This window comes from Drosophila rhopaloa, unplaced genomic scaffold, assembly GCF_018152115.1.
Source record: "Drosophila rhopaloa isolate 14029-0021.01 unplaced genomic scaffold, ASM1815211v1 contig_2, whole genome shotgun sequence".
NCBI lineage: Eukaryota > Metazoa > Arthropoda > Insecta > Diptera > Drosophilidae > Drosophila > Drosophila rhopaloa.
Window position 1 is genome coordinate 52317 of NW_025335083.1, and position 26090 is coordinate 78406.

Below are 26090 nucleotides of genomic sequence, written 5' to 3' on the forward strand. Positions count from 1 at the left end.
TTTGCACTTCAAGCAGACATCAGCACAGCAAATGACTGATGTCAGACCCATAGTAGAAGTGCTCTCCTCCTCGATTCTCACCCGTATGAAGGAGGTCGGCAGCAAGCGCGCGCGCCATTTTCTAAACAACAAAGTGTATTTAAGTGATCAAAAATGTCTGAATCTGCAGTTGCAACGGCCGCGTCCCCAGTGGCTGCCCCACCAGCGCCAGTTGAGAAGAAGGTGGCTGCCAAAAAGGCATCTGGATCCGCTGGCACAAAGGCAAAGAAGCCCACTGCACCGCCATCGCACCCGCCAACTCAGCAAATGGTGGACGCTTCCATTAAGAATTTGAAGGAACGTGGCGGCTCATCGCTTCTGGCAATCAAGAAATATATCACAGCCACCTACAAATGCGATGCCCAGAAATTGGCTCCATTCATTAAGAAGTATTTGAAATCTGCCGTCGTCAATGGGAAACTGATCCAAACAAAGGGAAAGGGCGCGTCTGGTTCATTTAAACTGTCGGCGTCTGCCGCGAAGGATCCCAAGCCAAAGGTTGCGTCTGCTGAGAAGAAAGTCAAAAGCAGGAAGGTAGCCGTTAAGAAGACCGGAGCCACCGCCAAGAAGGCTGCCGACAAAAAGCCCAAGATCAAGAAGGCTGTGGCCTCCAAAAAGACCGCCGAGAAAAAGAAAACCGAGAAGGCAAGGGCCAAGGATGCTAAGAAAACTGGAACCGTGAAGGCAAAGCCAGCAGCACCAAAGACCAAGTCGACCGCAGCGAAGCCGAAGGCAGCTAAAGCACCCAAAACCAAGCCAGCGGCGTCTGCTAAACCGAAAAAGGCGGTAAAGAAAGCAGCTGCCCCTGCTACAGCTAAGAAGCCGAAAGCAAAGACTACCGCTGCCAAGAAGTAAACTGTGAAAAAGTACAGTACCTGTACCTGGACGCTCACAGTCGCAATTTAAGATTTCGAAATCTGAAATTGATTTATACAGCCCTTTTCAGGGCTACAATGTTTGTTAACAAGAGAAAGATTCTTTCGATATAGCATTCAAATTATTTTATAAAGCAAGAATATAGTGATTGTGCTTTTTTGAAAGAACTGTAGCGGCGGAATTACATCTTTGAAAATAGTTTATTTAATTCTTTTGACGCACGCAACCGCGGCTAAGTCGGCAAATAATGTAGCATTCAGAATCGAATAAATTTATTTATTTATTTAAACTGGACTATTTTGATTATTTTATATTGTATTGCGAATGGTATTGAAAATTTAGTTTCTTTGGTAAAATATGTTGTGGCCCTAAAAAGGGCCGTTTTGGATCTTCCTCCGCAAACGCAGCAAATTTACTTGGAGCTGGTGTACTTGGTGACAGCCTTGGTTCCCTCACTAACGGCGTGCTTGGCCAACTCTCCGGGCAGAAGCAGGCGAACAGCCGTTTGGATTTCCCGACTGGTGATGGTCGACCGTTTGTTGTAGTGGGCCAGACGAGAAGCCTCTGCAGCAATACGCTCGAAGATGTCATTCACAAAGCTGTTCATGATGCTCATCGCCTTCGACGAAATGCCGGTGTCAGGGTGGACCTGCTTCAGAACCTTGTAGATGTAGATCGCATAGCTCTCCTTCCTCTTGCGCTTCTTCTTCTTGTCGGTCTTGGTGATGTTCTTCTGAGCCTTGCCAGCCTTCTTGGCTGCCTTTCCACTAGTTTTCGGCGGCATTATTTCAGTTCACTTTTAGTTTCACAAACACAATTCACTGATCATAACGGAGCCGGAACGCGTTCACCCTTATACTTTTTTTCGAGCAACCTTTTCAGGTATAAGGCACCCACCCCTAACTAAACGCGCAGGCAGGCAAAAAAGTATAAATATGTGGCTACCAATTTTTCTCGAGCATTCGTTTTTGTGTGTTAAGTGAACTAAGTGAAATAAAGCAAAATGTCTGGTCGTGGAAAAGGTGGCAAAGTGAAGGGAAAGGCAAAGTCCCGCTCCAACCGGGCTGGTCTTCAGTTCCCAGTAGGCCGTATTCACCGTCTGCTCCGCAAGGGCAACTATGCCGAGCGTGTTGGTGCCGGCGCTCCGGTTTACCTGGCTGCCGTGATGGAATATCTGGCCGCCGAGGTTCTCGAGTTGGCTGGCAATGCTGCTCGTGACAACAAGAAGACTAGGATTATCCCGCGTCATCTGCAGCTGGCCATTCGCAACGACGAAGAATTGAACAAGCTGCTCTCCGGCGTCACCATTGCCCAGGGTGGAGTATTGCCCAATATCCAGGCTGTTCTGTTGCCCAAGAAGACCGAGAAGAAGGCTTAAACGTTCCAAAAGCAGAGCCAACTACATACTTGTACATAAACATACCCAACCGTCCTTTTCAGGACGACCAAGTTTTTACCAAAGAATTGTTAATATTTTCTAATAGAACATCAGGCATCAAAAAGTATTTCAAATAAAAAATATGTATCTAGTGAACACATCATCTTGGGTTTTAAAAATGTTCGGGAAGTTAAATAATAATTTTATTGTATAACTTTATCAGACAGACTGCTTTCGCATCTGAAACAGTACAGTCTGAACAAAAAACATTTTTATACATGTCTGTAAGTGATTGTTTTACAACACATTTTTCTACCTGTTTGAGAAACGGACGAATGCTCGCGGTGAAAACTAAATATTTCGATTTTGTTCACTCCCAATTTGGAGTTCCCAGCCAATAAAACAAAAAAGCGTAAAATGTTTTGAAAATTTGTCTGCTTTGGAGATGTAATGGTGGTCCTGAAAAGGACCGATTGCTGAATGAAGTACAAGCTGTACTTGTTTTTAACCGCCGAAACCGTACAGGGTGCGGCCTTGCCTCTTCAGGGCGTACACGACATCCATGGCTGTGACAGTCTTCCTCTTGGCGTGTTCGGTGTAGGTGACGGCATCACGGATAACGTTCTCCAGGAACACCTTCAGAACACCACGTGTTTCCTCGTAAATTAATCCGGAGATGCGCTTCACACCGCCACGACGAGCCAAACGGCGTATGGCTGGCTTCGTAATACCCTGGATGTTATCACGCAGCACTTTGCGATGACGCTTGGCGCCACCTTTTCCCAAGCCTTTGCCTCCTTTACCACGACCAGTCATTTTTCACTTTTCTACTATATTAACACACTGCACGAAAGTCACTGAAGAACTAATTCCGATTTTTCGGCGTGCCCCTATTTATACCTAAACCCATAGATACCCGAGCGAGTCCGAGCGATATATTCGTCTCGCTCTTCGCTCGTCAAACGAGATGGCCTCTGCCTCTTTCTCTTTCCAACCCTCCACATTTTGCTATATAAGCAGGCAGCGAACGCGGCAACCGTTTATTGTGTTTTCAGACGCGAAGTGAACATCAGTGAATATAAATATCAACATAGAAATCGAAAATGGCTCGTACCAAGCAAACCGCTCGCAAGTCGACTGGTGGCAAGGCGCCACGCAAACAACTGGCCACCAAGGCCGCTCGTAAGAGCGCCCCAGCCACCGGAGGCGTGAAGAAGCCCCATCGCTATCGCCCCGGAACTGTGGCCCTGCGTGAGATCCGTCGCTACCAGAAGAGTACCGAGCTGCTGATTCGCAAACTGCCTTTCCAGCGTCTGGTGCGTGAGATCGCTCAGGACTTCAAGACTGATTTGCGGTTCCAGAGCTCGGCAGTGATGGCTCTTCAGGAAGCTAGCGAAGCATATCTTGTTGGCCTTTTTGAAGATACCAACTTGTGTGCCATTCATGCCAAGCGTGTAACAATCATGCCCAAGGACATCCAGTTGGCCCGTCGCATTCGCGGTGAGCGTGCTTAAGCTGAGACGGTCTCAACTAGCGACCAATGCGCCAGCATACTTTGTACAAATCGGTCCTTTTCAGGACCACAAAATACTTTCGATGAGATATTAATTTTTCTTTTGGCGTCTTCTAATTATAATAAATATATAAATATGTATTTTATTTTAATAAATAATTCGCTTTAGGGGGTGTGGCATTGGGATGTGAACAATGTGCAAGGTTTGAAGGGAATAGCACTAACCATTCAACTGTCATTAAAAAACCGAAAAACTATTAAACTCAATTTTAAAATAAGTTAGCAACAATAACGAATCCCTTATTTATCAAATAAAACAAAACCTATCTCGAAAAAGTTCGAATTTGTATTTTTTTCGATTGGTATTTGGTGGGACTTTTATCAGGCACAAAGTTGTATGGGACAAGCACAACCCACATGCCGTATTCAAATCTCTTTAAAAAATCGAAAAACTGCAAAACACACTCTGAAAATAAGTTAGCAACGTTTAGGAATCTCTTAACTATTAAACAAATAAAAAATTTATGTCAAAAATCAATACAATTTATATTTTTTTTTTTGGATTGGGATTTTTTTATTTGACGATTTTAAACAGGAGCAAGATTGTGTAAAAGGGAATAGCCAAGCCATTCAAATCTCATTAAAAAATCGAAAAACTATTAAACTCAACTTGAAAATAGTTTAGCAACGATAACGAATCCCTTATTTATTAAATAAAACAAAATCTATCTCGAAAAAGTTTTCAAATTCGTATTTTTTTCGATTGGTATTTGGTGGGACTTTTATCAGGCACAAAGTTGTATGGGACAAGCACAACCCACATGCCGTATTCAAATCTCTTTAAAAAATCGAAAAACTGCAAAACACACTCTGAAAATAAGTCAGCAGTGTTGGGGAATCCCATTACTATTAAACAAAATAAAAAATATGTCAAAAACAATACAATTTATATTTTTCTTTTGATTGGGACTTGGTACGATTTATAATAGGAGCAAGATTGTATGGGAATAGCCAAGCCAAATTTGCCTATTTTGGCCAAAACTATCATAAACATTACTAAAAAATTAAGTCGGTCAAAACATGCAAATGATTTGTTTAAGAAAATCTTAAATAACTATAACATTTTGAAACTTTTATATTTTTTTCATCTCGAAAACTATGACCGAATGTACCCTGAAAGCAAACTTTTTATGTCGACTGGGCTCAACTTGGAACAAGTAATAAAATATCTTAATTAATGAAAACGGATTAAATTTTCAATATTTCCTAAAGTAAAAAGTTCAAATTTCATTTTGTATTAAGAATCGTACAAATATTTGTTAGATTTCTAATTTTAAAATAGGTTTTTAAATAAATTGCTCAAATTACAAATGACAATGTTCAAGTTTATTCAGCGATAAAAGGCCAACGAAACAAGATATTACATTTTCGTAAATGCAAAGTGCTTTATGAAACATTTAAGTTAGTATAGAATCAACAACATTGTTTCGATTAAAGGTCTTAAACAATAAAAACCAGAAAATAAGTTTGCACTTCAAGCAGACATCAGCACAGCAAATGACTGATGTCAGACCCATAGTAGAAGTGCTCTCCTCCTCGATTCTCACCCGTATGAAGGAGGTCGGCAGCAAGCGCGCGCGCCATTTTCTAAACAACAAAGTGTATTTAAGTGATCAAAAATGTCTGAATCTGCAGTTGCAACGGCCGCGTCCCCAGTGGCTGCCCCACCAGCGCCAGTTGAGAAGAAGGTGGCTGCCAAAAAGGCATCTGGATCCGCTGGCACAAAGGCAAAGAAGCCCACTGCACCGCCATCGCACCCGCCAACTCAGCAAATGGTGGACGCTTCCATTAAGAATTTGAAGGAACGTGGCGGCTCATCGCTTCTGGCAATCAAGAAATATATCACAGCCACCTACAAATGCGATGCCCAGAAATTGGCTCCATTCATTAAGAAGTATTTGAAATCTGCCGTCGTCAATGGGAAACTGATCCAAACAAAGGGAAAGGGCGCGTCTGGTTCATTTAAACTGTCGGCGTCTGCCGCGAAGGATCCCAAGCCAAAGGTTGCGTCTGCTGAGAAGAAAGTCAAAAGCAGGAAGGTAGCCGTTAAGAAGACCGGAGCCACCGCCAAGAAGGCTGCCGACAAAAAGCCCAAGATCAAGAAGGCTGTGGCCTCCAAAAAGACCGCCGAGAAAAAGAAAACCGAGAAGGCAAGGGCCAAGGATGCTAAGAAAACTGGAACCGTGAAGGCAAAGCCAGCAGCACCAAAGACCAAGTCGACCGCAGCGAAGCCGAAGGCAGCTAAAGCACCCAAAACCAAGCCAGCGGCGTCTGCTAAACCGAAAAAGGCGGTAAAGAAAGCAGCTGCCCCTGCTACAGCTAAGAAGCCGAAAGCAAAGACTACCGCTGCCAAGAAGTAAACTGTGAAAAAGTACAGTACCTGTACCTGGACGCTCACAGTCGCAATTTAAGATTTCGAAATCTGAAATTGATTTATACAGCCCTTTTCAGGGCTACAATGTTTGTTAACAAGAGAAAGATTCTTTCGATATAGCATTCAAATTATTTTATAAAGCAAGAATATAGTGATTGTGCTTTTTTGAAAGAACTGTAGCGGCGGAATTACATCTTTGAAAATAGTTTATTTAATTCTTTTGACGCACGCAACCGCGGCTAAGTCGGCAAATAATGTAGCATTCAGAATCGAATAAATTTATTTATTTATTTAAACTGGACTATTTTGATTATTTTATATTGTATTGCGAATGGTATTGAAAATTTAGTTTCTTTGGTAAAATATGTTGTGGCCCTGAAAAGGGCCGTTTTGGATCTTCCTCCGCAAACGCAGAAAATTTACTTGGAGCTGGTGTACTTGGTGACAGCCTTGGTTCCCTCACTAACGGCGTGCTTGGCCAACTCTCCGGGCAGAAGCAGGCGAACAGCCGTTTGGATTTCCCGACTGGTGATGGTCGACCGTTTGTTGTAGTGGGCCAGACGAGAAGCCTCTGCAGCAATACGCTCGAAGATGTCATTCACAAAGCTGTTCATGATGCTCATCGCCTTCGACGAAATGCCGGTGTCAGGGTGGACCTGCTTCAGAACCTTGTAGATGTAGATCGCATAGCTCTCCTTCCTCTTGCGCTTCTTCTTCTTGTCGGTCTTGGTGATGTTCTTCTGAGCCTTGCCAGCCTTCTTGGCTGCCTTTCCACTAGTTTTCGGCGGCATTATTTCAGTTCACTTTTAGTTTCACAAACACAATTCACTGATCATAACGGAGCCGGAACGCGTTCACCCTTATACTTTTTTTCGAGCAACCTTTTCAGGTATAAGGCACCCACCCCTAACTAAACGCGCAGGCAGGCAAAAAAGTATAAATATGTGGCTACCAATTTTTCTCGAGCATTCGTTTTTGTGTGTTAAGTGAACTAAGTGAAATAAAGCAAAATGTCTGGTCGTGGAAAAGGTGGCAAAGTGAAGGGAAAGGCAAAGTCCCGCTCCAACCGGGCTGGTCTTCAGTTCCCAGTAGGCCGTATTCACCGTCTGCTCCGCAAGGGCAACTATGCCGAGCGTGTTGGTGCCGGCGCTCCGGTTTACCTGGCTGCCGTGATGGAATATCTGGCCGCCGAGGTTCTCGAGTTGGCTGGCAATGCTGCTCGTGACAACAAGAAGACTAGGATTATCCCGCGTCATCTGCAGCTGGCCATTCGCAACGACGAAGAATTGAACAAGCTGCTCTCCGGCGTCACCATTGCCCAGGGTGGAGTATTGCCCAATATCCAGGCTGTTCTGTTGCCCAAGAAGACCGAGAAGAAGGCTTAAACGTTCCAAAAGCAGAGCCAACTACATACTTGTACATAAACATACCCAACCGTCCTTTTCAGGACGACCAAGTTTTTACCAAAGAATTGTTAATATTTTCTAATAGAACATCAGGCATCAAAAAGTATTTCAAATAAAAAATATGTATCTAGTGAACACATCATCTTGGGTTTTAAAAATGTTCGGGAAGTTAAATAATAATTTTATTGTATAACTTTATCAGACAGACTGCTTTCGCATCTGAAACAGTACAGTCTGAACAAAAAACATTTTTATACATGTCTGTAAGTGATTGTTTTACAACACATTTTTCTACCTGTTTGAGAAACGGACGAATGCTCGCGGTGAAAACTAAATATTTCGATTTTGTTCACTCCCAATTTGGAGTTCCCAGCCAATAAAACAAAAAAGCGTAAAATGTTTTGAAAATTTGTCTGCTTTGGAGATGTAATGGTGGTCCTGAAAAGGACCGATTGCTGAATGAAGTACAAGCTGTACTTGTTTTTAACCGCCGAAACCGTACAGGGTGCGGCCTTGCCTCTTCAGGGCGTACACGACATCCATGGCTGTGACAGTCTTCCTCTTGGCGTGTTCGGTGTAGGTGACGGCATCACGGATAACGTTCTCCAGGAACACCTTCAGAACACCACGTGTTTCCTCGTAAATTAATCCGGAGATGCGCTTCACACCGCCACGACGAGCCAAACGGCGTATGGCTGGCTTCGTAATACCCTGGATGTTATCACGCAGCACTTTGCGATGACGCTTGGCGCCACCTTTTCCCAAGCCTTTGCCTCCTTTACCACGACCAGTCATTTTTCACTTTTCTACTATATTAACACACTGCACGAAAGTCACTGAAGAACTAATTCCGATTTTTCGGCGTGCCCCTATTTATACCTAAACCCATAGATACCCGAGCGAGTCCGAGCGATATATTCGTCTCGCTCTTCGCTCGTCAAACGAGATGGCCTCTGCCTCTTTCTCTTTCCAACCCTCCACATTTTGCTATATAAGCAGGCAGCGAACGCGGCAACCGTTTATTGTGTTTTCAGACGCGAAGTGAACATCAGTGAATATAAATATCAACATAGAAATCGAAAATGGCTCGTACCAAGCAAACCGCTCGCAAGTCGACTGGTGGCAAGGCGCCACGCAAACAACTGGCCACCAAGGCCGCTCGTAAGAGCGCCCCAGCCACCGGAGGCGTGAAGAAGCCCCATCGCTATCGCCCCGGAACTGTGGCCCTGCGTGAGATCCGTCGCTACCAGAAGAGTACCGAGCTGCTGATTCGCAAACTGCCTTTCCAGCGTCTGGTGCGTGAGATCGCTCAGGACTTCAAGACTGATTTGCGGTTCCAGAGCTCGGCAGTGATGGCTCTTCAGGAAGCTAGCGAAGCATATCTTGTTGGCCTTTTTGAAGATACCAACTTGTGTGCCATTCATGCCAAGCGTGTAACAATCATGCCCAAGGACATCCAGTTGGCCCGTCGCATTCGCGGTGAGCGTGCTTAAGCTGAGACGGTCTCAACTAGCGACCAATGCGCCAGCATACTTTGTACAAATCGGTCCTTTTCAGGACCACAAAATACTTTCGATGAGATATTAATTTTTCTTTTGGCGTCTTCTAATTATAATAAATATATAAATATGTATTTTATTTTAATAAATAATTCGCTTTAGGGGGGTGTGGCATTGGGATGTGAACAATGTGCAAGGTTTGAAGGGAATAGCACTAACCATTCAACTGTCATTAAAAAACCGAAAAACTATTAAACTCAATTTTAAAATAAGTTAGCAACAATAACGAATCCCTTATTTATCAAATAAAACAAAACCTATCTCGAAAAAGTTCGAATTTGTATTTTTTCGATTGGTATTTGGTGGGACTTTTATCAGGCACAAGGTTGTTTGGGACAAGCACAACCCACATGCCGTATTCAAATCTCTTTAAAAAATCGAAAAACTGCAAAACACACTCTAAAAATAAGTTAGCAACGTTTAGGAATCTCTTAACTATTAAACAAATAAAAAATATGTTAAAAATCAATACAATTTATATTTTTTTTTGATTGGGACTTGGTGCGATTTTAAAAAGGAGCAAGATTGTAAAGGAATAGCCAAGCCATTCAAATCTCATTAAAAAATGGAAAAACTATTAAACTCAACTTGAAAATAGTTTAGCAACGATAACGAATCCCTTATTTATTAAATAAAACAAAATCTATCTCGAAAAAGTTCGAATTCGTATTTTTTTTCGATTGGTATTTGGTGGGACTTTTATCAGGCACAAGGTTGTATGGGACAAGCACAACCCACATGCCGTATTCAAATCTCTTTAAAAAATCGAAAAACTGCAAAAGACACTCTAAAAATAAGTTAGCAACGTTTAGGAATCTCTTAACTATTAAACAAATCAAAAATATGTCAAAAATCAATACAATTTATATTTTTTTTTTGATTGGGACTTGGTACGATTTTAAACAGGAGCAAGATTGTAAGGGAATAGCCAAGCCATTCAAATCTCATTAAAAAATCGAAAAACTATTAAACTCAACTTGAAAATAGTTTAGCAACGATAACGAATCCCTTATTTATTAAATAAAACAAAATCTATCTCGAAAAAGTTCGAATTCGTATTTTTTTTCGATTGGTATTTGGTGGGACTTTTATCAGGCACAAAGTTGTATGGGACAAGCACAACCCACATGCCGTATTCAAATCTCTTTAAAAAATCGAAAAACTGCAAAACACACTCTGAAAATAAGTCAGCAGTGTTGGGGAATCCCATTACTATTAAACAAAATAAAAAATATGTCAAAAACAATACAATTTATATTTTTCTTTTGATTGGGACTTGGTACGATTTATAATAGGAGCAAGATTGTATGGGAATAGCCAAGCCAAATTTGCCTATTTTGGCCAAAACTAAAAAATTAAGTCGGTCAAAACATGCAAATGATTTGTTTAAGAAAATCTTAAATAACTATAACATTTTGAAACTTTTATATTTTTTTCATCTCGAAAACTATGACCGAATGTACCCTGAAAGCAAACTTTTTATGTCGACTGGGCTCAACTTGGAACAAGTAATAAAATATCTTAATTAATGAAAACGGATTAAATTTTCAATATTTCCTAAAGTAAAAAGTTCAAATTTCATTTTGTATTAAGAATCGTACAAATATTTGTTAGATTTCTAATTTTAAAATAGGTTTTTAAATAAATTGCTCAAATTACAAATGACAATGTTCAAGTTTATTCAGCGATAAAAGGCCAACGAAACAAGATATTACATTTTCGTAAATGCAAAGTGCTTTATGAAACATTTAAGTTAGTATAGAATCAACAACATTGTTTCGATTAAAGGTCTTAAACAATAAAAACCAGAAAATAAGTTTGCACTTCAAGCAGACATCAGCACAGCAAATGACTGATGTCAGACCCATAGTAGAAGTGCTCTCCTCCTCGATTCTCACCCGTATGAAGGAGGTCGGCAGCAAGCGCGCGCGCCATTTTCTAAACAACAAAGTGTATTTAAGTGATCAAAAATGTCTGAATCTGCAGTTGCAACGGCCGCGTCCCCAGTGGCTGCCCCACCAGCGCCAGTTGAGAAGAAGGTGGCTGCCAAAAAGGCATCTGGATCCGCTGGCACAAAGGCAAAGAAGCCCACTGCACCGCCATCGCACCCGCCAACTCAGCAAATGGTGGACGCTTCCATTAAGAATTTGAAGGAACGTGGCGGCTCATCGCTTCTGGCAATCAAGAAATATATCACAGCCACCTACAAATGCGATGCCCAGAAATTGGCTCCATTCATTAAGAAGTATTTGAAATCTGCCGTCGTCAATGGGAAACTGATCCAAACAAAGGGAAAGGGCGCGTCTGGTTCATTTAAACTGTCGGCGTCTGCCGCGAAGGATCCCAAGCCAAAGGTTGCGTCTGCTGAGAAGAAAGTCAAAAGCAGGAAGGTAGCCGTTAAGAAGACCGGAGCCACCGCCAAGAAGGCTGCCGACAAAAAGCCCAAGATCAAGAAGGCTGTGGCCTCCAAAAAGACCGCCGAGAAAAAGAAAACCGAGAAGGCAAGGGCCAAGGATGCTAAGAAAACTGGAACCGTGAAGGCAAAGCCAGCAGCACCAAAGACCAAGTCGACCGCAGCGAAGCCGAAGGCAGCTAAAGCACCCAAAACCAAGCCAGCGGCGTCTGCTAAACCGAAAAAGGCGGTAAAGAAAGCAGCTGCCCCTGCTACAGCTAAGAAGCCGAAAGCAAAGACTACCGCTGCCAAGAAGTAAACTGTGAAAAAGTACAGTACCTGTACCTGGACGCTCACAGTCGCAATTTAAGATTTCGAAATCTGAAATTGATTTATACAGCCCTTTTCAGGGCTACAATGTTTGTTAACAAGAGAAAGATTCTTTCGATATAGCATTCAAATTATTTTATAAAGCAAGAATATAGTGATTGTGCTTTTTTGAAAGAACTGTAGCGGCGGAATTACATCTTTGAAAATAGTTTATTTAATTCTTTTGACGCACGCAACCGCGGCTAAGTCGGCAAATAATGTAGCATTCAGAATCGAATAAATTTATTTATTTATTTAAACTGGACTATTTTGATTATTTTATATTGTATTGCGAATGGTATTGAAAATTTAGTTTCTTTGGTAAAATATGTTGTGGCCCTAAAAAGGGCCGTTTTGGATCTTCCTCCGCAAACGCAGCAAATTTACTTGGAGCTGGTGTACTTGGTGACAGCCTTGGTTCCCTCACTAACGGCGTGCTTGGCCAACTCTCCGGGCAGAAGCAGGCGAACAGCCGTTTGGATTTCCCGACTGGTGATGGTCGACCGTTTGTTGTAGTGGGCCAGACGAGAAGCCTCTGCAGCAATACGCTCGAAGATGTCATTCACAAAGCTGTTCATGATGCTCATCGCCTTCGACGAAATGCCGGTGTCAGGGTGGACCTGCTTCAGAACCTTGTAGATGTAGATCGCATAGCTCTCCTTCCTCTTGCGCTTCTTCTTCTTGTCGGTCTTGGTGATGTTCTTCTGAGCCTTGCCAGCCTTCTTGGCTGCCTTTCCACTAGTTTTCGGCGGCATTATTTCAGTTCACTTTTAGTTTCACAAACACAATTCACTGATCATAACGGAGCCGGAACGCGTTCACCCTTATACTTTTTTTCGAGCAACCTTTTCAGGTATAAGGCACCCACCCCTAACTAAACGCGCAGGCAGGCAAAAAAGTATAAATATGTGGCTACCAATTTTTCTCGAGCATTCGTTTTTGTGTGTTAAGTGAACTAAGTGAAATAAAGCAAAATGTCTGGTCGTGGAAAAGGTGGCAAAGTGAAGGGAAAGGCAAAGTCCCGCTCCAACCGGGCTGGTCTTCAGTTCCCAGTAGGCCGTATTCACCGTCTGCTCCGCAAGGGCAACTATGCCGAGCGTGTTGGTGCCGGCGCTCCGGTTTACCTGGCTGCCGTGATGGAATATCTGGCCGCCGAGGTTCTCGAGTTGGCTGGCAATGCTGCTCGTGACAACAAGAAGACTAGGATTATCCCGCGTCATCTGCAGCTGGCCATTCGCAACGACGAAGAATTGAACAAGCTGCTCTCCGGCGTCACCATTGCCCAGGGTGGAGTATTGCCCAATATCCAGGCTGTTCTGTTGCCCAAGAAGACCGAGAAGAAGGCTTAAACGTTCCAAAAGCAGAGCCAACTACATACTTGTACATAAACATACCCAACCGTCCTTTTCAGGACGACCAAGTTTTTACCAAAGAATTGTTAATATTTTCTAATAGAACATCAGGCATCAAAAAGTATTTCAAATAAAAAATATGTATCTAGTGAACACATCATCTTGGGTTTTAAAAATGTTCGGGAAGTTAAATAATAATTTTATTGTATAACTTTATCAGACAGACTGCTTTCGCATCTGAAACAGTACAGTCTGAACAAAAAACATTTTTATACATGTCTGTAAGTGATTGTTTTACAACACATTTTTCTACCTGTTTGAGAAACGGACGAATGCTCGCGGTGAAAACTAAATATTTCGATTTTGTTCACTCCCAATTTGGAGTTCCCAGCCAATAAAACAAAAAAGCGTAAAATGTTTTGAAAATTTGTCTGCTTTGGAGATGTAATGGTGGTCCTGAAAAGGACCGATTGCTGAATGAAGTACAAGCTGTACTTGTTTTTAACCGCCGAAACCGTACAGGGTGCGGCCTTGCCTCTTCAGGGCGTACACGACATCCATGGCTGTGACAGTCTTCCTCTTGGCGTGTTCGGTGTAGGTGACGGCATCACGGATAACGTTCTCCAGGAACACCTTCAGAACACCACGTGTTTCCTCGTAAATTAATCCGGAGATGCGCTTCACACCGCCACGACGAGCCAAACGGCGTATGGCTGGCTTCGTAATACCCTGGATGTTATCACGCAGCACTTTGCGATGACGCTTGGCGCCACCTTTTCCCAAGCCTTTGCCTCCTTTACCACGACCAGTCATTTTTCACTTTTCTACTATATTAACACACTGCACGAAAGTCACTGAAGAACTAATTCCGATTTTTCGGCGTGCCCCTATTTATACCTAAACCCATAGATACCCGAGCGAGTCCGAGCGATATATTCGTCTCGCTCTTCGCTCGTCAAACGAGATGGCCTCTGCCTCTTTCTCTTTCCAACCCTCCACATTTTGCTATATAAGCAGGCAGCGAACGCGGCAACCGTTTATTGTGTTTTCAGACGCGAAGTGAACATCAGTGAATATAAATATCAACATAGAAATCGAAAATGGCTCGTACCAAGCAAACCGCTCGCAAGTCGACTGGTGGCAAGGCGCCACGCAAACAACTGGCCACCAAGGCCGCTCGTAAGAGCGCCCCAGCCACCGGAGGCGTGAAGAAGCCCCATCGCTATCGCCCCGGAACTGTGGCCCTGCGTGAGATCCGTCGCTACCAGAAGAGTACCGAGCTGCTGATTCGCAAACTGCCTTTCCAGCGTCTGGTGCGTGAGATCGCTCAGGACTTCAAGACTGATTTGCGGTTCCAGAGCTCGGCAGTGATGGCTCTTCAGGAAGCTAGCGAAGCATATCTTGTTGGCCTTTTTGAAGATACCAACTTGTGTGCCATTCATGCCAAGCGTGTAACAATCATGCCCAAGGACATCCAGTTGGCCCGTCGCATTCGCGGTGAGCGTGCTTAAGCTGAGACGGTCTCAACTAGCGACCAATGCGCCAGCATACTTTGTACAAATCGGTCCTTTTCAGGACCACAAAATACTTTCGATGAGATATTAATTTTTCTTTTGGCGTCTTCTAATTATAATAAATATATAAATATGTATTTTATTTTAATAAATAATTCGCTTTAGGGGGGTGTGGCATTGGGATGTGAACAATGTGCAAGGTTTGAAGGGAATAGCACTAACCATTCAACTGTCATTAAAAAACCGAAAAACTATTAAACTCAATTTTAAAATAAGTTAGCAACAATAACGAATCCCTTATTTATCAAATAAAACAAAACCTATCTCGAAAAAGTTCGAATTTGTATTTTTTCGATTGGTATTTGGTGGGACTTTTATCAGGCACAAGGTTGTTTGGGACAAGCACAACCCACATGCCGTATTCAAATCTCTTTAAAAAATCGAAAAACTGCAAAACACACTCTAAAAATAAGTTAGCAACGTTTAGGAATCTCTTAACTATTAAACAAATAAAAAATATGTTAAAAATCAATACAATTTATATTTTTTTTTGATTGGGACTTGGTGCGATTTTAAAAAGGAGCAAGATTGTAAAGGAATAGCCAAGCCATTCAAATCTCATTAAAAAATGGAAAAACTATTAAACTCAACTTGAAAATAGTTTAGCAACGATAACGAATCCCTTATTTATTAAATAAAACAAAATCTATCTCGAAAAAGTTCGAATTCGTATTTTTTTTCGATTGGTATTTGGTGGGACTTTTATCAGGCACAAGGTTGTATGGGACAAGCACAACCCACATGCCGTATTCAAATCTCTTTAAAAAATCGAAAAACTGCAAAAGACACTCTAAAAATAAGTTAGCAACGTTTAGGAATCTCTTAACTATTAAACAAATCAAAAAAATATGTCAAAAATCAATACAATTTATATTTTTTTTTGATTGGGACTTGGTACGATTTTAAACAGGAGCAAGATTGTAAGGGAATAGCCAAGCCATTCAAATCTCATTAAAAAATCGAAAAACTATTAAACTCAACTTGAAAATAGTTTAGCAACGATAACGAATCCCTTATTTATTAAATATTAAACAAAATCTATCTCGAAAAGTGTTCGAATTCGTATTTTTTCTGTTGGTATTTGGTGGGACTTTTATCAGGCACAAAGTTGTATGGGACAAGCACAACCCACATGCCGTATTCAAATCTCTTTAAAAAATCGAAAAACTGCAAAACACACTCTGAAAATAAGTCAGCAGTGTTGGGGAACCTGGGAAACAAATACTTAAAAAAATTAAAAAAAAAAAATATGTCAAAAACAATACAATTTATATTTTTTTTTTGATTGGGACTTGGTACGATTTAATTAACAGGAGCAAATGATTTGCCTAATTTTGGCCAAAACTATCATAAACATTACTAAAAATTTAAGTCGGTCAAAACATGCAAATGATTTGTTTAAGAAAATCTTAAATAACTATAACATTTTGAAACTTTTATATTTTTTTCATCTCGAAAACTATGACCGAATGTACCCTGAAAGCAAACTTTTTATGTCGACTGGGCTCAACTTGGAACAAGTAATAAAATATCTTAATTAATGAAAACGGATTAAATTTTCAATATTTCCTAAAGTAAAAAGTTCAAATTTCATTTTGTATTAAGAATCGTACAAATATTTGTTAGATTTCTAATTTTAAAATAGGTTTTTAAATAAATTGCTCAAATTACAAATGACAATGTTCAAGTTTATTCAGCGATAAAAGGCCAACGAAACAAGATATTACATTTTCGTAAATGCAAAGTGCTTTATGAAACATTTAAGTTAGTATAGAATCAACAACATTGTTTCGATTAAAGGTCTTAAACAATAAAAACCAGAAAATAAGTTTGCACTTCAAGCAGACATCAGCACAGCAAATGACTGATGTCAGACCCATAGTAGAAGTGCTCTCCTCCTCGATTCTCACCCGTATGAAGGAGGTCGGCAGCAAGCGCGCGCGCCATTTTCTAAACAACAAAGTGTATTTAAGTGATCAAAAATGTCTGAATCTGCAGTTGCAACGGCCGCGTCCCCAGTGGCTGCCCCACCAGCGCCAGTTGAGAAGAAGGTGGCTGCCAAAAAGGCATCTGGATCCGCTGGCACAAAGGCAAAGAAGCCCACTGCACCGCCATCGCACCCGCCAACTCAGCAAATGGTGGACGCTTCCATTAAGAATTTGAAGGAACGTGGCGGCTCATCGCTTCTGGCAATCAAGAAATATATCACAGCCACCTACAAATGCGATGCCCAGAAATTGGCTCCATTCATTAAGAAGTATTTGAAATCTGCCGTCGTCAATGGGAAACTGATCCAAACAAAGGGAAAGGGCGCGTCTGGTTCATTTAAACTGTCGGCGTCTGCCGCGAAGGATCCCAAGCCAAAGGTTGCGTCTGCTGAGAAGAAAGTCAAAAGCAGGAAGGTAGCCGTTAAGAAGACCGGAGCCACCGCCAAGAAGGCTGCCGACAAAAAGCCCAAGATCAAGAAGGCTGTGGCCTCCAAAAAGACCGCCGAGAAAAAGAAAACCGAGAAGGCAAGGGCCAAGGATGCTAAGAAAACTGGAACCGTGAAGGCAAAGCCAGCAGCACCAAAGACCAAGTCGACCGCAGCGAAGCCGAAGGCAGCTAAAGCACCCAAAACCAAGCCAGCGGCGTCTGCTAAACCGAAAAAGGCGGTAAAGAAAGCAGCTGCCCCTGCTACAGCTAAGAAGCCGAAAGCAAAGACTACCGCTGCCAAGAAGTAAACTGTGAAAAAGTACAGTACCTGTACCTGGACGCTCACAGTCGCAATTTAAGATTTCGAAATCTGAAATTGATTTATACAGCCCTTTTCAGGGCTACAATGTTTGTTAACAAGAGAAAGATTCTTTCGATATAGCATTCAAATTATTTTATAAAGCAAGAATATAGTGATTGTGCTTTTTTGAAAGAACTGTAGCGGCGGAATTACATCTTTGAAAATAGTTTATTTAATTCTTTTGACGCACGCAACCGCGGCTAAGTCGGCAAATAATGTAGCATTCAGAATCGAATAAATTTATTTATTTATTTAAACTGGACTATTTTGATTATTTTATATTGTATTGCGAATGGTATTGAAAATTTAGTTTCTTTGGTAAAATATGTTGTGGCCCTAAAAAGGGCCGTTTTGGATCTTCCTCCGCAAACGCAGAAAATTTACTTGGAGCTGGTGTACTTGGTGACAGCCTTGGTTCCCTCACTAACGGCGTGCTTGGCCAACTCTCCGGGCAGAAGCAGGCGAACAGCCGTTTGGATTTCCCGACTGGTGATGGTCGACCGTTTGTTGTAGTGGGCCAGACGAGAAGCCTCTGCAGCAATACGCTCGAAGATGTCATTCACAAAGCTGTTCATGATGCTCATCGCCTTCGACGAAATGCCGGTGTCAGGGTGGACCTGCTTCAGAACCTTGTAGATGTAGATCGCATAGCTCTCCTTCCTCTTGCGCTTCTTCTTCTTGTCGGTCTTGGTGATGTTCTTCTGAGCCTTGCCAGCCTTCTTGGCTGCCTTTCCACTAGTTTTCGGCGGCATTATTTCAGTTCACTTTTAATTTCACAAACACAATTCACTGATCATAACGGAGCCGGAACGCGTTCACCCTTATACTTTTTTTCGAGCAACCTTTTCAGGTATAAGGCACCCAACCCTAACTAAACGCGCAGGCAGGCAAAAAAGTATAAATATGTGGCTACCAATTTTTCTCGAGCATTCGTTTTTGTGTGTTAAGTGAACTAAGTGAAATAAAGCAAAATGTCTGGTCGTGGAAAAGGTGGCAAAGTGAAGGGAAAGGCAAAGTCCCGCTCCAACCGGGCTGGTCTTCAGTTCCCAGTAGGCCGTATTCACCGTCTGCTCCGCAAGGGCAACTATGCCGAGCGTGTTGGTGCCGGCGCTCCGGTTTACCTGGCTGCCGTGATGGAATATCTGGCCGCCGAGGTTCTCGAGTTGGCTGGCAATGCTGCTCGTGACAACAAGAAGACTAGGATTATCCCGCGTCATCTGCAGCTGGCCATTCGCAACGACGAAGAATTGAACAAGCTGCTCTCCGGCGTCACCATTGCCCAGGGTGGAGTATTGCCCAATATCCAGGCTGTTCTGTTGCCCAAGAAGACCGAGAAGAAGGCTTAAACGTTCCAAAAGCAGAGCCAACTACATACTTGTACATAAACATACCCAACCGTCCTTTTCAGGACGACCAAGTTTTTACCAAAGAATTGTTAATATTTTCTAATAGAACATCAGGCATCAAAAAGTATTTCAAATAAAAAATATGTATCTAGTGAACACATCATCTTGGGTTTTAAAAATGTTCGGGAAGTTAAATAATAATTTTATTGTATAACTTTATCAGACAGACTGCTTTCGCATCTGAAACAGTACAGTCTGAACAAAAAACATTTTTATACATGTCTGTAAGTGATTGTTTTACAACACATTTTTCTACCTGTTTGAGAAACGGACGAATGCTCGCGGTGAAAACTAAATATTTCGATTTTGTTCACTCCCAATTTGGAGTTCCCAGCCAATAAAACAAAAAAGCGTAAAATGTTTTGAAAATTTGTCTGCTTTGGAGATGTAATGGTGGTCCTGAAAAGGACCGATTGCTGAATGAAGTACAAGCTGTACTTGTTTTTAACCGCCGAAACCGTACAGGGTGCGGCCTTGCCTCTTCAGGGCGTACACGACATCCATGGCTGTGACAGTCTTCCTCTTGGCGTGTTCGGTGTAGGTGACGGCATCACGGATAACGTTCTCCAGGAACACCTTCAGAACACCACGTGTTTCCTCGTAAATTAATCCGGAGATGCGCTTCACACCGCCACGACGAGCCAAACGGCGTATGGCTGGCTTCGTAATACCCTGGATGTTATCACGCAGCACTTTGCGATGACGCTTGGCGCCACCTTTTCCCAAGCCTTTGCCTCCTTTACCACGACCAGTCATTTTTCACTTTTCTACTATATTAACACACTGCACGAAAGTCACTGAAGAACTAATTCCGATTTTTCGGCGTGCCCCTATTTATACCTAAACCCATAGATACCCGAGCGAGTCCGAGCGATATATTCGTCTCGCTCTTCGCTCGTCAAACGAGATGGCCTCTGCCTCTTTCTCTTTCCAACCCTCCACATTTTGCTATATAAGCAGGCAGCGAACGCGGCAACCGTTTATTGTGTTTTCAGACGCGAAGTGAACATCAGTGAATATAAATATCAACATAGAAATCGAAAATGGCTCGTACCAAGCAAACCGCTCGCAAGTCGACTGGTGGCAAGGCGCCACGCAAACAACTGGCCACCAAGGCCGCTCGTAAGAGCGCCCCAGCCACCGGAGGCGTGAAGAAGCCCCATCGCTATCGCCCCGGAACTGTGGCCCTGCGTGAGATCCGTCGCTACCAGAAGAGTACCGAGCTGCTGATTCGCAAACTGCCTTTCCAGCGTCTGGTGCGTGAGATCGCTCAGGACTTCAAGACTGATTTGCGGTTCCAGAGCTCGGCAGTGATGGCTCTTCAGGAAGCTAGCGAAGCATATCTTGTTGGCCTTTTTGAAGATACCAACTTGTGTGCCATTCATGCCAAGCGTGTAACAATCATGCCCAAGGACATCCAGTTGGCCCGTCGCATTCGCGGTGAGCGTGCTTAAGCTGAGACGGTCTCAACTAGCGACCAATGCGCCAGCATACTTTGTACAAATCGGTCCTTTTCAGGACCACAAAATACTTTCGATGAGATATTAATTTTTCTTTTGGCGTCTTCTAATTATAATAAATATATAAATATGTATTTTATTTTAATAAATAATTCGCTTTAGGGGGGTGTGGCATTGGAATGTGAACAATGTGCAAGGTTTGAAGGGAATAGCACTAACCATTCAACTGTCATTAAAAAACCGAAAAACTATTAAACTCAATTTTAAAATAAGTTAGCAACAATAACGAATCCCTTATTTATCAAATAAAACAAAACCTATCTCGAAAAAGTTCGAATTTGTATTTTTTCGATTGGTATTTGGTGGGACTTTTATCAGGCACAAGGTTGTTTGGGACAAGCACAACCCACATGCCGTATTCAAATCTCTTTAAAAAATCGAAAAACTGCAAAACACACTCTAAAAATAAGTTAGCAACGTTTAGGAATCTCTTAACTATTAAACAAATCAAAAATATGTCAAAAATCAATACAATTTATATTTTTTTTTTGATTGGGACTTGGTACGATTTTAAATAGGAGCAAGATTAAAAAAAGTGGGACTTTTATCAGGAAAAGTTTATGGGAAAAAAAATTTAAAAAAAAAAAAAAAAAAAAAAAAAAAAAAAAAAAAAAAAAAAAAAAAAAAAAAAAAAAAAAAAAAAAAAATTTTTTTTTTTTTTTAAAAAAAAAAAAAAAAAAAAAAAAAAAAAAAAGGAATAGCCAAGCCAAATTTGCCTATTTTGGCCAAAACTATCATAAACATTACTAAAAAATTAAGTCGGTCAAAACATGCAAATGATTTGTTTAAGAAAATCTTAAATAACTATAACATTTTGAAACTTTTATATTTTTTTCATCTCGAAAACTATGACCGAATGTACCCTGAAAGCAAACTTTTTATGTCGACTGGGCTCAACTTGGAACAAGTAATAAAATATCTTAATTAATGAAAACGGATTAAATTTTCAATATTTCCTAAAGTAAAAAGTTCAAATTTCATTTTGTATTAAGAATCGTACAAATATTTGTTAGATTTCTAATTTTAAAATAGGTTTTTAAATAAATTGCTCAAATTACAAATGACAATGTTCAAGTTTATTCAGCGATAAAAGGCCAACGAAACAAGATATTACATTTTCGTAAATGCAAAGTGCTTTATGAAACATTTAAGTTAGTATAGAATCAACAACATTGTTTCGATTAAAGGTCTTAAACAATAAAAACCAGAAAATAAGTTTGCACTTCAAGCAGACATCAGCACAGCAAATGACTGATGTCAGACCCATAGTAGAAGTGCTCTCCTCCTCGATTCTCACCCGTATGAAGGAGGTCGGCAGCAAGCGCGCGCGCCATTTTCTAAACAACAAAGTGTATTTAAGTGATCAAAAATGTCTGAATCTGCAGTTGCAACGGCCGCGTCCCCAGTGGCTGCCCCACCAGCGCCAGTTGAGAAGAAGGTGGCTGCCAAAAAGGCATCTGGATCCGCTGGCACAAAGGCAAAGAAGCCCACTGCACCGCCATCGCACCCGCCAACTCAGCAAATGGTGGACGCTTCCATTAAGAATTTGAAGGAACGTGGCGGCTCATCGCTTCTGGCAATCAAGAAATATATCACAGCCACCTACAAATGCGATGCCCAGAAATTGGCTCCATTCATTAAGAAGTATTTGAAATCTGCCGTCGTCAATGGGAAACTGATCCAAACAAAGGGAAAGGGCGCGTCTGGTTCATTTAAACTGTCGGCGTCTGCCGCGAAGGATCCCAAGCCAAAGGTTGCGTCTGCTGAGAAGAAAGTCAAAAGCAGGAAGGTAGCCGTTAAGAAGACCGGAGCCACCGCCAAGAAGGCTGCCGACAAAAAGCCCAAGATCAAGAAGGCTGTGGCCACCAAAAAGACCGCCGAGAAAAAGAAAACCGAGAAGGCAAGGGCCAAGGATGCTAAGAAAACTGGAACCGTGAAGGCAAAGCCAGCAGCACCAAAGACCAAGTCGACCGCAGCGAAGCCGAAGGCAGCTAAAGCACCCAAAACCAAGCCAGCGGCGTCTGCTAAACCGAAAAAGGCGGTAAAGAAAGCAGCTGCCCCTGCTACAGCTAAGAAGCCGAAAGCAAAGACTACCGCTGCCAAGAAGTAAACTGTGAAAAAGTACAGTACCTGTACCTGGACGCTCACAGTCGCAATTTAAGATTTCGAAATCTGAAATTGATTTATACAGCCCTTTTCAGGGCTACAATGTTTGTTAACAAGAGAAAGATTCTTTCGATATAGCATTCAAATTATTTTATAAAGCAAGAATATAGTGATTGTGCTTTTTTGAAAGAACTGTAGCGGCGGAATTACATCTTTGAAAATAGTTTATTTAATTCTTTTGACGCACGCAACCGCGGCTAAGTCGGCAAATAATGTAGCATTCAGAATCGAATAAATTTATTTATTTATTTAAACTGGACTATTTTGATTATTTTATATTGTATTGCGAATGGTATTGAAAATTTAGTTTCTTTGGTAAAATATGTTGTGGCCCTAAAAAGGGCCGTTTTGGATCTTCCTCCGCAAACGCAGAAAATTTACTTGGAGCTGGTGTACTTGGTGACAGCCTTGGTTCCCTCACTAACGGCGTGCTTGGCCAACTCTCCGGGCAGAAGCAGGCGAACAGCCGTTTGGATTTCCCGACTGGTGATGGTCGACCGTTTGTTGTAGTGGGCCAGACGAGAAGCCTCTGCAGCAATACGCTCGAAGATGTCATTCACAAAGCTGTTCATGATGCTCATCGCCTTCGACGAAATGCCGGTGTCAGGGTGGACCTGCTTCAGAACCTTGTAGATGTAGATCGCATAGCTCTCCTTCCTCTTGCGCTTCTTCTTCTTGTCGGTCTTGGTGATGTTCTTCTGAGCCTTGCCAGCCTTCTTGGCTGCCTTTCCACTAGTTTTCGGCGGCATTATTTCAGTTCACTTTTAATTTCACAAACACAATTCACTGATCATAACGGAGCCGGAACGCGTTCACCCTTATACTTTTTTTCGAGCAACCTTTTCAGGTATAAGGCACCAAACCCTAACTAAACGCGCAGGCAGGCAAAAAAGTATAAATATGTGGCTACCAATTTTTCTCGAGCATTCGTTTTTGTGTGTTAAGTGAACTAAGTGAAATAAAGCAAAATGTCTGGTCGTGGAAAAGGTGGCAAAGTGAAGGGAAAGGCAAAGTCCCGCTCCAACCGGGCTGGTCTTCAGTTCCCAGTAGGCCGTATTCACCGTCTGCTCCGCAAGGGCAACTATGCCGAGCGTGTTGGTGCCGGCGCTCCGGTTTACCTGGCTGCCGTGATGGAATATCTGGCCGCCGAGGTTCTCGAGTTGGCTGGCAATGCTGCTCGTGACAACAAGAAGACTAGGATTATCCCGCGTCATCTGCAGCTGGCCATTCGCAACGACGAAGAATTGAACAAGCTGCTCTCCGGCGTCACCATTGCCCAGGGTGGAGTATTGCCCAATATCCAGGCTGTTCTGTTGCCCAAGAAGACCGAGAAGAAGGCTTAAACGTTCCAAAAGCAGAGCCAACTACATACTTGTACATAAACATACCCAACCGTCCTTTTCAGGACGACCAAGTTTTTACCAAAGAATTGTTAATATTTTCAAATAGAACATCAGGCATCAAAAAGTATTTCAAATAAAAAATATGTATCTAGTGAACACATCATCTTGGGTTTTAAAAATGTTCGGGAAGTTAAATAATAATTTTATTGTATAACTTTATCAGACAGACTGCTTTCGCATCTGAAACAGTACAGTCTGAACAAAAAACATTTTTATACATGTCTGTAAGTGATTGTTTTACAACACATTTTTCTACCTGTTTGAGAAACGGACGAATGCTCGCGGTGAAAACTAAATATTTCGATTTTGTTCACTCCCAATTTGGAGTTCCCAGCCAATAAAACAAAAAAGCGTAAAATGTTTTGAAAATTTGTCTGCTTTGGAGATGTAATGGTGGTCCTGAAAAGGACCGATTGCTGAATGAAGTACAAGCTGTACTTGTTTTTAACCGCCGAAACCGTACAGGGTGCGGCCTTGCCTCTTCAGGGCGTACACGACATCCATGGCTGTGACAGTCTTCCTCTTGGCGTGTTCGGTGTAGGTGACGGCATCACGGATAACGTTCTCCAGGAACACCTTCAGAACACCACGTGTTTCCTCGTAAATTAATCCGGAGATGCGCTTCACACCGCCACGACGAGCCAAACGGCGTATGGCTGGCTTCGTAATACCCTGGATGTTATCACGCAGCACTTTGCGATGACGCTTGGCGCCACCTTTTCCCAAGCCTTTGCCTCCTTTACCACGACCAGTCATTTTTCACTTTTCTACTATATTAACACACTGCACGAAAGTCACTGAAGAACTAATTCCGATTTTTCGGCGTGCCCCTATTTATACCTAAACCCATAGATACCCGAGCGAGTCCGAGCGATATATTCGTCTCGCTCTTCGCTCGTCAAACGAGATGGCCTCTGCCTCTTTCTCTTTCCAACCCTCTACATTTTGCTATATAAGCAGGCAGCGAACGCGGCAACCGTTTATTGTGTTTTCAGACGCGAAGTGAACATCAGTGAATATAAATATCAACATAGAAATCGAAAATGGCTCGTACCAAGCAAACCGCTCGCAAGTCGACTGGTGGCAAGGCGCCACGCAAACAACTGGCCACCAAGGCCGCTCGTAAGAGCGCCCCAGCCACCGGAGGCGTGAAGAAGCCCCATCGCTATCGCCCCGGAACTGTGGCCCTGCGTGAGATCCGTCGCTACCAGAAGAGTACCGAGCTGCTGATTCGCAAACTGCCTTTCCAGCGTCTGGTGCGTGAGATCGCTCAGGACTTCAAGACTGATTTGCGGTTCCAGAGCTCGGCAGTGATGGCTCTTCAGGAAGCTAGTGAAGCATATCTTGTTGGCCTTTTTGAAGATACCAACTTGTGTGCCATTCATGCCAAGCGTGTAACAATCATGCCCAAGGACATCCAGTTGGCCCGTCGCATTCGCGGTGAGCGTGCTTAAGCTGAGACGGTCTCAACTAGCGACCAATGCGCCAGCATACTTTGTACAAATCGGTCCTTTTCAGGACCACAAAATACTTTCGATGAGATATTAATTTTTCTTTTGGCGTCTTCTAATTATAATAAATATATAAATATGTATTTTATTTTAATAATTGGAATGTGAACAATGTGCAAGGTTTGAAGGGAATAGCACTAACCATTCAACTGTCATTAAAAAACCGAAAAACTATTAAACTCAATTTTAAAATAAGTTAGCAACAATAACGAATCCCTTATTTATCAAATAAAACAAAACCTATCTCGAAAAAGTTCGAATTTGTATTTTTTCGATTGGTATTTGGTGGGACTTTTATCAGGCACAAGGTTGTTTGGGACAAGCACAACCCACATGCCGTATTCAAATCTCTTTAAAAAATCGAAAAACTGCAAAACACACTCTAAAAATAAGTTAGCAACGTTTAGGAATCTCTT

At 42.2% G+C, this 26090-nt stretch overlaps 21 protein-coding genes across 21 annotated transcripts; 11 read left to right on the plus strand and 10 right to left on the minus strand.

Annotated features, from left to right (window-relative positions):
- The first annotated feature begins 112 nt into the window (after positions 1–112).
- On the plus strand, positions 113–984 carry LOC123037703 (histone H1-like). Its single transcript, XM_044459483.1, has one exon. It carries the CDS (start codon positions 154–156, stop codon positions 892–894), a length of 741 nt encoding a protein of 246 aa, XP_044315418.1. The 5' UTR covers positions 113–153; the 3' UTR covers positions 895–984.
- A 291-nt stretch (positions 985–1275) lies between these two features.
- Positions 1276–1749, minus strand: LOC123037715 (histone H2B). Its single transcript, XM_044459495.1, has one exon. The coding sequence runs from the start codon at positions 1697–1699 to the stop codon at positions 1328–1330; it is 372 nt and encodes a 123-aa protein (XP_044315430.1). The 5' UTR covers positions 1700–1749; the 3' UTR covers positions 1276–1327.
- A 124-nt stretch (positions 1750–1873) lies between these two features.
- On the plus strand, positions 1874–2357 carry LOC123037709 (histone H2A). Its single transcript, XM_044459489.1, has one exon. It carries the CDS (start codon positions 1919–1921, stop codon positions 2291–2293), a length of 375 nt encoding a protein of 124 aa, XP_044315424.1. The 5' UTR covers positions 1874–1918; the 3' UTR covers positions 2294–2357.
- A 393-nt stretch (positions 2358–2750) lies between these two features.
- LOC123037720 (histone H4) lies at positions 2751–3169 on the minus strand. Its single transcript, XM_044459500.1, has one exon. The coding sequence runs from the start codon at positions 3107–3109 to the stop codon at positions 2798–2800; it is 312 nt and encodes a 103-aa protein (XP_044315435.1). The 5' UTR covers positions 3110–3169; the 3' UTR covers positions 2751–2797.
- A 2275-nt stretch (positions 3170–5444) lies between these two features.
- On the plus strand, positions 5445–6316 carry LOC123037701 (histone H1-like). The gene has a single exon (XM_044459481.1). It carries the CDS (start codon positions 5486–5488, stop codon positions 6224–6226), a length of 741 nt encoding a protein of 246 aa, XP_044315416.1. The 5' UTR covers positions 5445–5485; the 3' UTR covers positions 6227–6316.
- Positions 6317–6509: 193 nt separating this feature from the next.
- LOC123037716 (histone H2B) lies at positions 6510–7082 on the minus strand. The gene has a single exon (XM_044459496.1). The coding sequence runs from the start codon at positions 7029–7031 to the stop codon at positions 6660–6662; it is 372 nt and encodes a 123-aa protein (XP_044315431.1). The 5' UTR covers positions 7032–7082; the 3' UTR covers positions 6510–6659.
- Positions 7083–7205: 123 nt separating this feature from the next.
- LOC123037707 (histone H2A) lies at positions 7206–7689 on the plus strand. Its single transcript, XM_044459487.1, has one exon. It carries the CDS (start codon positions 7251–7253, stop codon positions 7623–7625), a length of 375 nt encoding a protein of 124 aa, XP_044315422.1. The 5' UTR covers positions 7206–7250; the 3' UTR covers positions 7626–7689.
- A 393-nt stretch (positions 7690–8082) lies between these two features.
- On the minus strand, positions 8083–8501 carry LOC123037717 (histone H4). Its single transcript, XM_044459497.1, has one exon. The coding sequence runs from the start codon at positions 8439–8441 to the stop codon at positions 8130–8132; it is 312 nt and encodes a 103-aa protein (XP_044315432.1). The 5' UTR covers positions 8442–8501; the 3' UTR covers positions 8083–8129.
- Positions 8502–11134: 2633 nt separating this feature from the next.
- Positions 11135–12006, plus strand: LOC123037704 (histone H1-like). The gene has a single exon (XM_044459484.1). The coding sequence runs from the start codon at positions 11176–11178 to the stop codon at positions 11914–11916; it is 741 nt and encodes a 246-aa protein (XP_044315419.1). The 5' UTR covers positions 11135–11175; the 3' UTR covers positions 11917–12006.
- A 291-nt stretch (positions 12007–12297) lies between these two features.
- On the minus strand, positions 12298–12771 carry LOC123037714 (histone H2B). Its single transcript, XM_044459494.1, has one exon. The coding sequence runs from the start codon at positions 12719–12721 to the stop codon at positions 12350–12352; it is 372 nt and encodes a 123-aa protein (XP_044315429.1). The 5' UTR covers positions 12722–12771; the 3' UTR covers positions 12298–12349.
- Positions 12772–12895: 124 nt separating this feature from the next.
- Positions 12896–13379, plus strand: LOC123037708 (histone H2A). Its single transcript, XM_044459488.1, has one exon. It carries the CDS (start codon positions 12941–12943, stop codon positions 13313–13315), a length of 375 nt encoding a protein of 124 aa, XP_044315423.1. The 5' UTR covers positions 12896–12940; the 3' UTR covers positions 13316–13379.
- A 393-nt stretch (positions 13380–13772) lies between these two features.
- On the minus strand, positions 13773–14191 carry LOC123037719 (histone H4). Its single transcript, XM_044459499.1, has one exon. The coding sequence runs from the start codon at positions 14129–14131 to the stop codon at positions 13820–13822; it is 312 nt and encodes a 103-aa protein (XP_044315434.1). The 5' UTR covers positions 14132–14191; the 3' UTR covers positions 13773–13819.
- Positions 14192–14343: 152 nt separating this feature from the next.
- Positions 14344–14893, plus strand: LOC123037706 (histone H3). Its single transcript, XM_044459486.1, has one exon. It carries the CDS (start codon positions 14419–14421, stop codon positions 14827–14829), a length of 411 nt encoding a protein of 136 aa, XP_044315421.1. The 5' UTR covers positions 14344–14418; the 3' UTR covers positions 14830–14893.
- Positions 14894–16833: 1940 nt separating this feature from the next.
- LOC123037702 (histone H1-like) lies at positions 16834–17705 on the plus strand. Its single transcript, XM_044459482.1, has one exon. It carries the CDS (start codon positions 16875–16877, stop codon positions 17613–17615), a length of 741 nt encoding a protein of 246 aa, XP_044315417.1. The 5' UTR covers positions 16834–16874; the 3' UTR covers positions 17616–17705.
- A 193-nt stretch (positions 17706–17898) lies between these two features.
- LOC123037712 (histone H2B) lies at positions 17899–18475 on the minus strand. Its single transcript, XM_044459492.1, has one exon. The coding sequence runs from the start codon at positions 18418–18420 to the stop codon at positions 18049–18051; it is 372 nt and encodes a 123-aa protein (XP_044315427.1). The 5' UTR covers positions 18421–18475; the 3' UTR covers positions 17899–18048.
- Positions 18476–18594: 119 nt separating this feature from the next.
- LOC123037710 (histone H2A) lies at positions 18595–19078 on the plus strand. The gene has a single exon (XM_044459490.1). It carries the CDS (start codon positions 18640–18642, stop codon positions 19012–19014), a length of 375 nt encoding a protein of 124 aa, XP_044315425.1. The 5' UTR covers positions 18595–18639; the 3' UTR covers positions 19015–19078.
- A 393-nt stretch (positions 19079–19471) lies between these two features.
- Positions 19472–19890, minus strand: LOC123037718 (histone H4). The gene has a single exon (XM_044459498.1). The coding sequence runs from the start codon at positions 19828–19830 to the stop codon at positions 19519–19521; it is 312 nt and encodes a 103-aa protein (XP_044315433.1). The 5' UTR covers positions 19831–19890; the 3' UTR covers positions 19472–19518.
- Positions 19891–21920: 2030 nt separating this feature from the next.
- LOC123037705 (histone H1-like) lies at positions 21921–22794 on the plus strand. Its single transcript, XM_044459485.1, has one exon. The coding sequence runs from the start codon at positions 21964–21966 to the stop codon at positions 22702–22704; it is 741 nt and encodes a 246-aa protein (XP_044315420.1). The 5' UTR covers positions 21921–21963; the 3' UTR covers positions 22705–22794.
- Positions 22795–22987: 193 nt separating this feature from the next.
- Positions 22988–23564, minus strand: LOC123037713 (histone H2B). The gene has a single exon (XM_044459493.1). It carries the CDS (start codon positions 23507–23509, stop codon positions 23138–23140), a length of 372 nt encoding a protein of 123 aa, XP_044315428.1. The 5' UTR covers positions 23510–23564; the 3' UTR covers positions 22988–23137.
- A 119-nt stretch (positions 23565–23683) lies between these two features.
- On the plus strand, positions 23684–24167 carry LOC123037711 (histone H2A). The gene has a single exon (XM_044459491.1). The coding sequence runs from the start codon at positions 23729–23731 to the stop codon at positions 24101–24103; it is 375 nt and encodes a 124-aa protein (XP_044315426.1). The 5' UTR covers positions 23684–23728; the 3' UTR covers positions 24104–24167.
- A 393-nt stretch (positions 24168–24560) lies between these two features.
- Positions 24561–24978, minus strand: LOC123037721 (histone H4). The gene has a single exon (XM_044459501.1). The coding sequence runs from the start codon at positions 24917–24919 to the stop codon at positions 24608–24610; it is 312 nt and encodes a 103-aa protein (XP_044315436.1). The 5' UTR covers positions 24920–24978; the 3' UTR covers positions 24561–24607.
- Between the last annotated feature and the right edge of the window lie 1112 nt (positions 24979–26090).

Excerpts from the sequence above, each read along its gene's own strand:
- LOC123037702 (XM_044459482.1), top strand. The coding sequence starts at position 16,875 with ATGTCTGAATCTGCAGTTGCAACGGCCGCGTCCCCAGTGGCTGCCCCA.
- LOC123037710 (XM_044459490.1), top strand. The coding sequence starts at position 18,640 with ATGTCTGGTCGTGGAAAAGGTGGCAAAGTGAAGGGAAAGGCAAAGTCC.
- LOC123037711 (XM_044459491.1), top strand. The coding sequence starts at position 23,729 with ATGTCTGGTCGTGGAAAAGGTGGCAAAGTGAAGGGAAAGGCAAAGTCC.
- LOC123037707 (XM_044459487.1), top strand. The coding sequence starts at position 7,251 with ATGTCTGGTCGTGGAAAAGGTGGCAAAGTGAAGGGAAAGGCAAAGTCC.
- LOC123037701 (XM_044459481.1), top strand. The coding sequence starts at position 5,486 with ATGTCTGAATCTGCAGTTGCAACGGCCGCGTCCCCAGTGGCTGCCCCA.
- LOC123037718 (XM_044459498.1), bottom strand. The coding sequence starts at position 19,830 with ATGACTGGTCGTGGTAAAGGAGGCAAAGGCTTGGGAAAAGGTGGCGCC.
- LOC123037705 (XM_044459485.1), top strand. The coding sequence starts at position 21,964 with ATGTCTGAATCTGCAGTTGCAACGGCCGCGTCCCCAGTGGCTGCCCCA.
- LOC123037719 (XM_044459499.1), bottom strand. The coding sequence starts at position 14,131 with ATGACTGGTCGTGGTAAAGGAGGCAAAGGCTTGGGAAAAGGTGGCGCC.
- LOC123037720 (XM_044459500.1), bottom strand. The coding sequence starts at position 3,109 with ATGACTGGTCGTGGTAAAGGAGGCAAAGGCTTGGGAAAAGGTGGCGCC.
- LOC123037709 (XM_044459489.1), top strand. The coding sequence starts at position 1,919 with ATGTCTGGTCGTGGAAAAGGTGGCAAAGTGAAGGGAAAGGCAAAGTCC.
- LOC123037714 (XM_044459494.1), bottom strand. The coding sequence starts at position 12,721 with ATGCCGCCGAAAACTAGTGGAAAGGCAGCCAAGAAGGCTGGCAAGGCT.
- LOC123037715 (XM_044459495.1), bottom strand. The coding sequence starts at position 1,699 with ATGCCGCCGAAAACTAGTGGAAAGGCAGCCAAGAAGGCTGGCAAGGCT.
- LOC123037716 (XM_044459496.1), bottom strand. The coding sequence starts at position 7,031 with ATGCCGCCGAAAACTAGTGGAAAGGCAGCCAAGAAGGCTGGCAAGGCT.
- LOC123037706 (XM_044459486.1), top strand. The coding sequence starts at position 14,419 with ATGGCTCGTACCAAGCAAACCGCTCGCAAGTCGACTGGTGGCAAGGCG.
- LOC123037703 (XM_044459483.1), top strand. The coding sequence starts at position 154 with ATGTCTGAATCTGCAGTTGCAACGGCCGCGTCCCCAGTGGCTGCCCCA.
- LOC123037721 (XM_044459501.1), bottom strand. The coding sequence starts at position 24,919 with ATGACTGGTCGTGGTAAAGGAGGCAAAGGCTTGGGAAAAGGTGGCGCC.
- LOC123037704 (XM_044459484.1), top strand. The coding sequence starts at position 11,176 with ATGTCTGAATCTGCAGTTGCAACGGCCGCGTCCCCAGTGGCTGCCCCA.
- LOC123037708 (XM_044459488.1), top strand. The coding sequence starts at position 12,941 with ATGTCTGGTCGTGGAAAAGGTGGCAAAGTGAAGGGAAAGGCAAAGTCC.
- LOC123037717 (XM_044459497.1), bottom strand. The coding sequence starts at position 8,441 with ATGACTGGTCGTGGTAAAGGAGGCAAAGGCTTGGGAAAAGGTGGCGCC.
- LOC123037712 (XM_044459492.1), bottom strand. The coding sequence starts at position 18,420 with ATGCCGCCGAAAACTAGTGGAAAGGCAGCCAAGAAGGCTGGCAAGGCT.
- LOC123037713 (XM_044459493.1), bottom strand. The coding sequence starts at position 23,509 with ATGCCGCCGAAAACTAGTGGAAAGGCAGCCAAGAAGGCTGGCAAGGCT.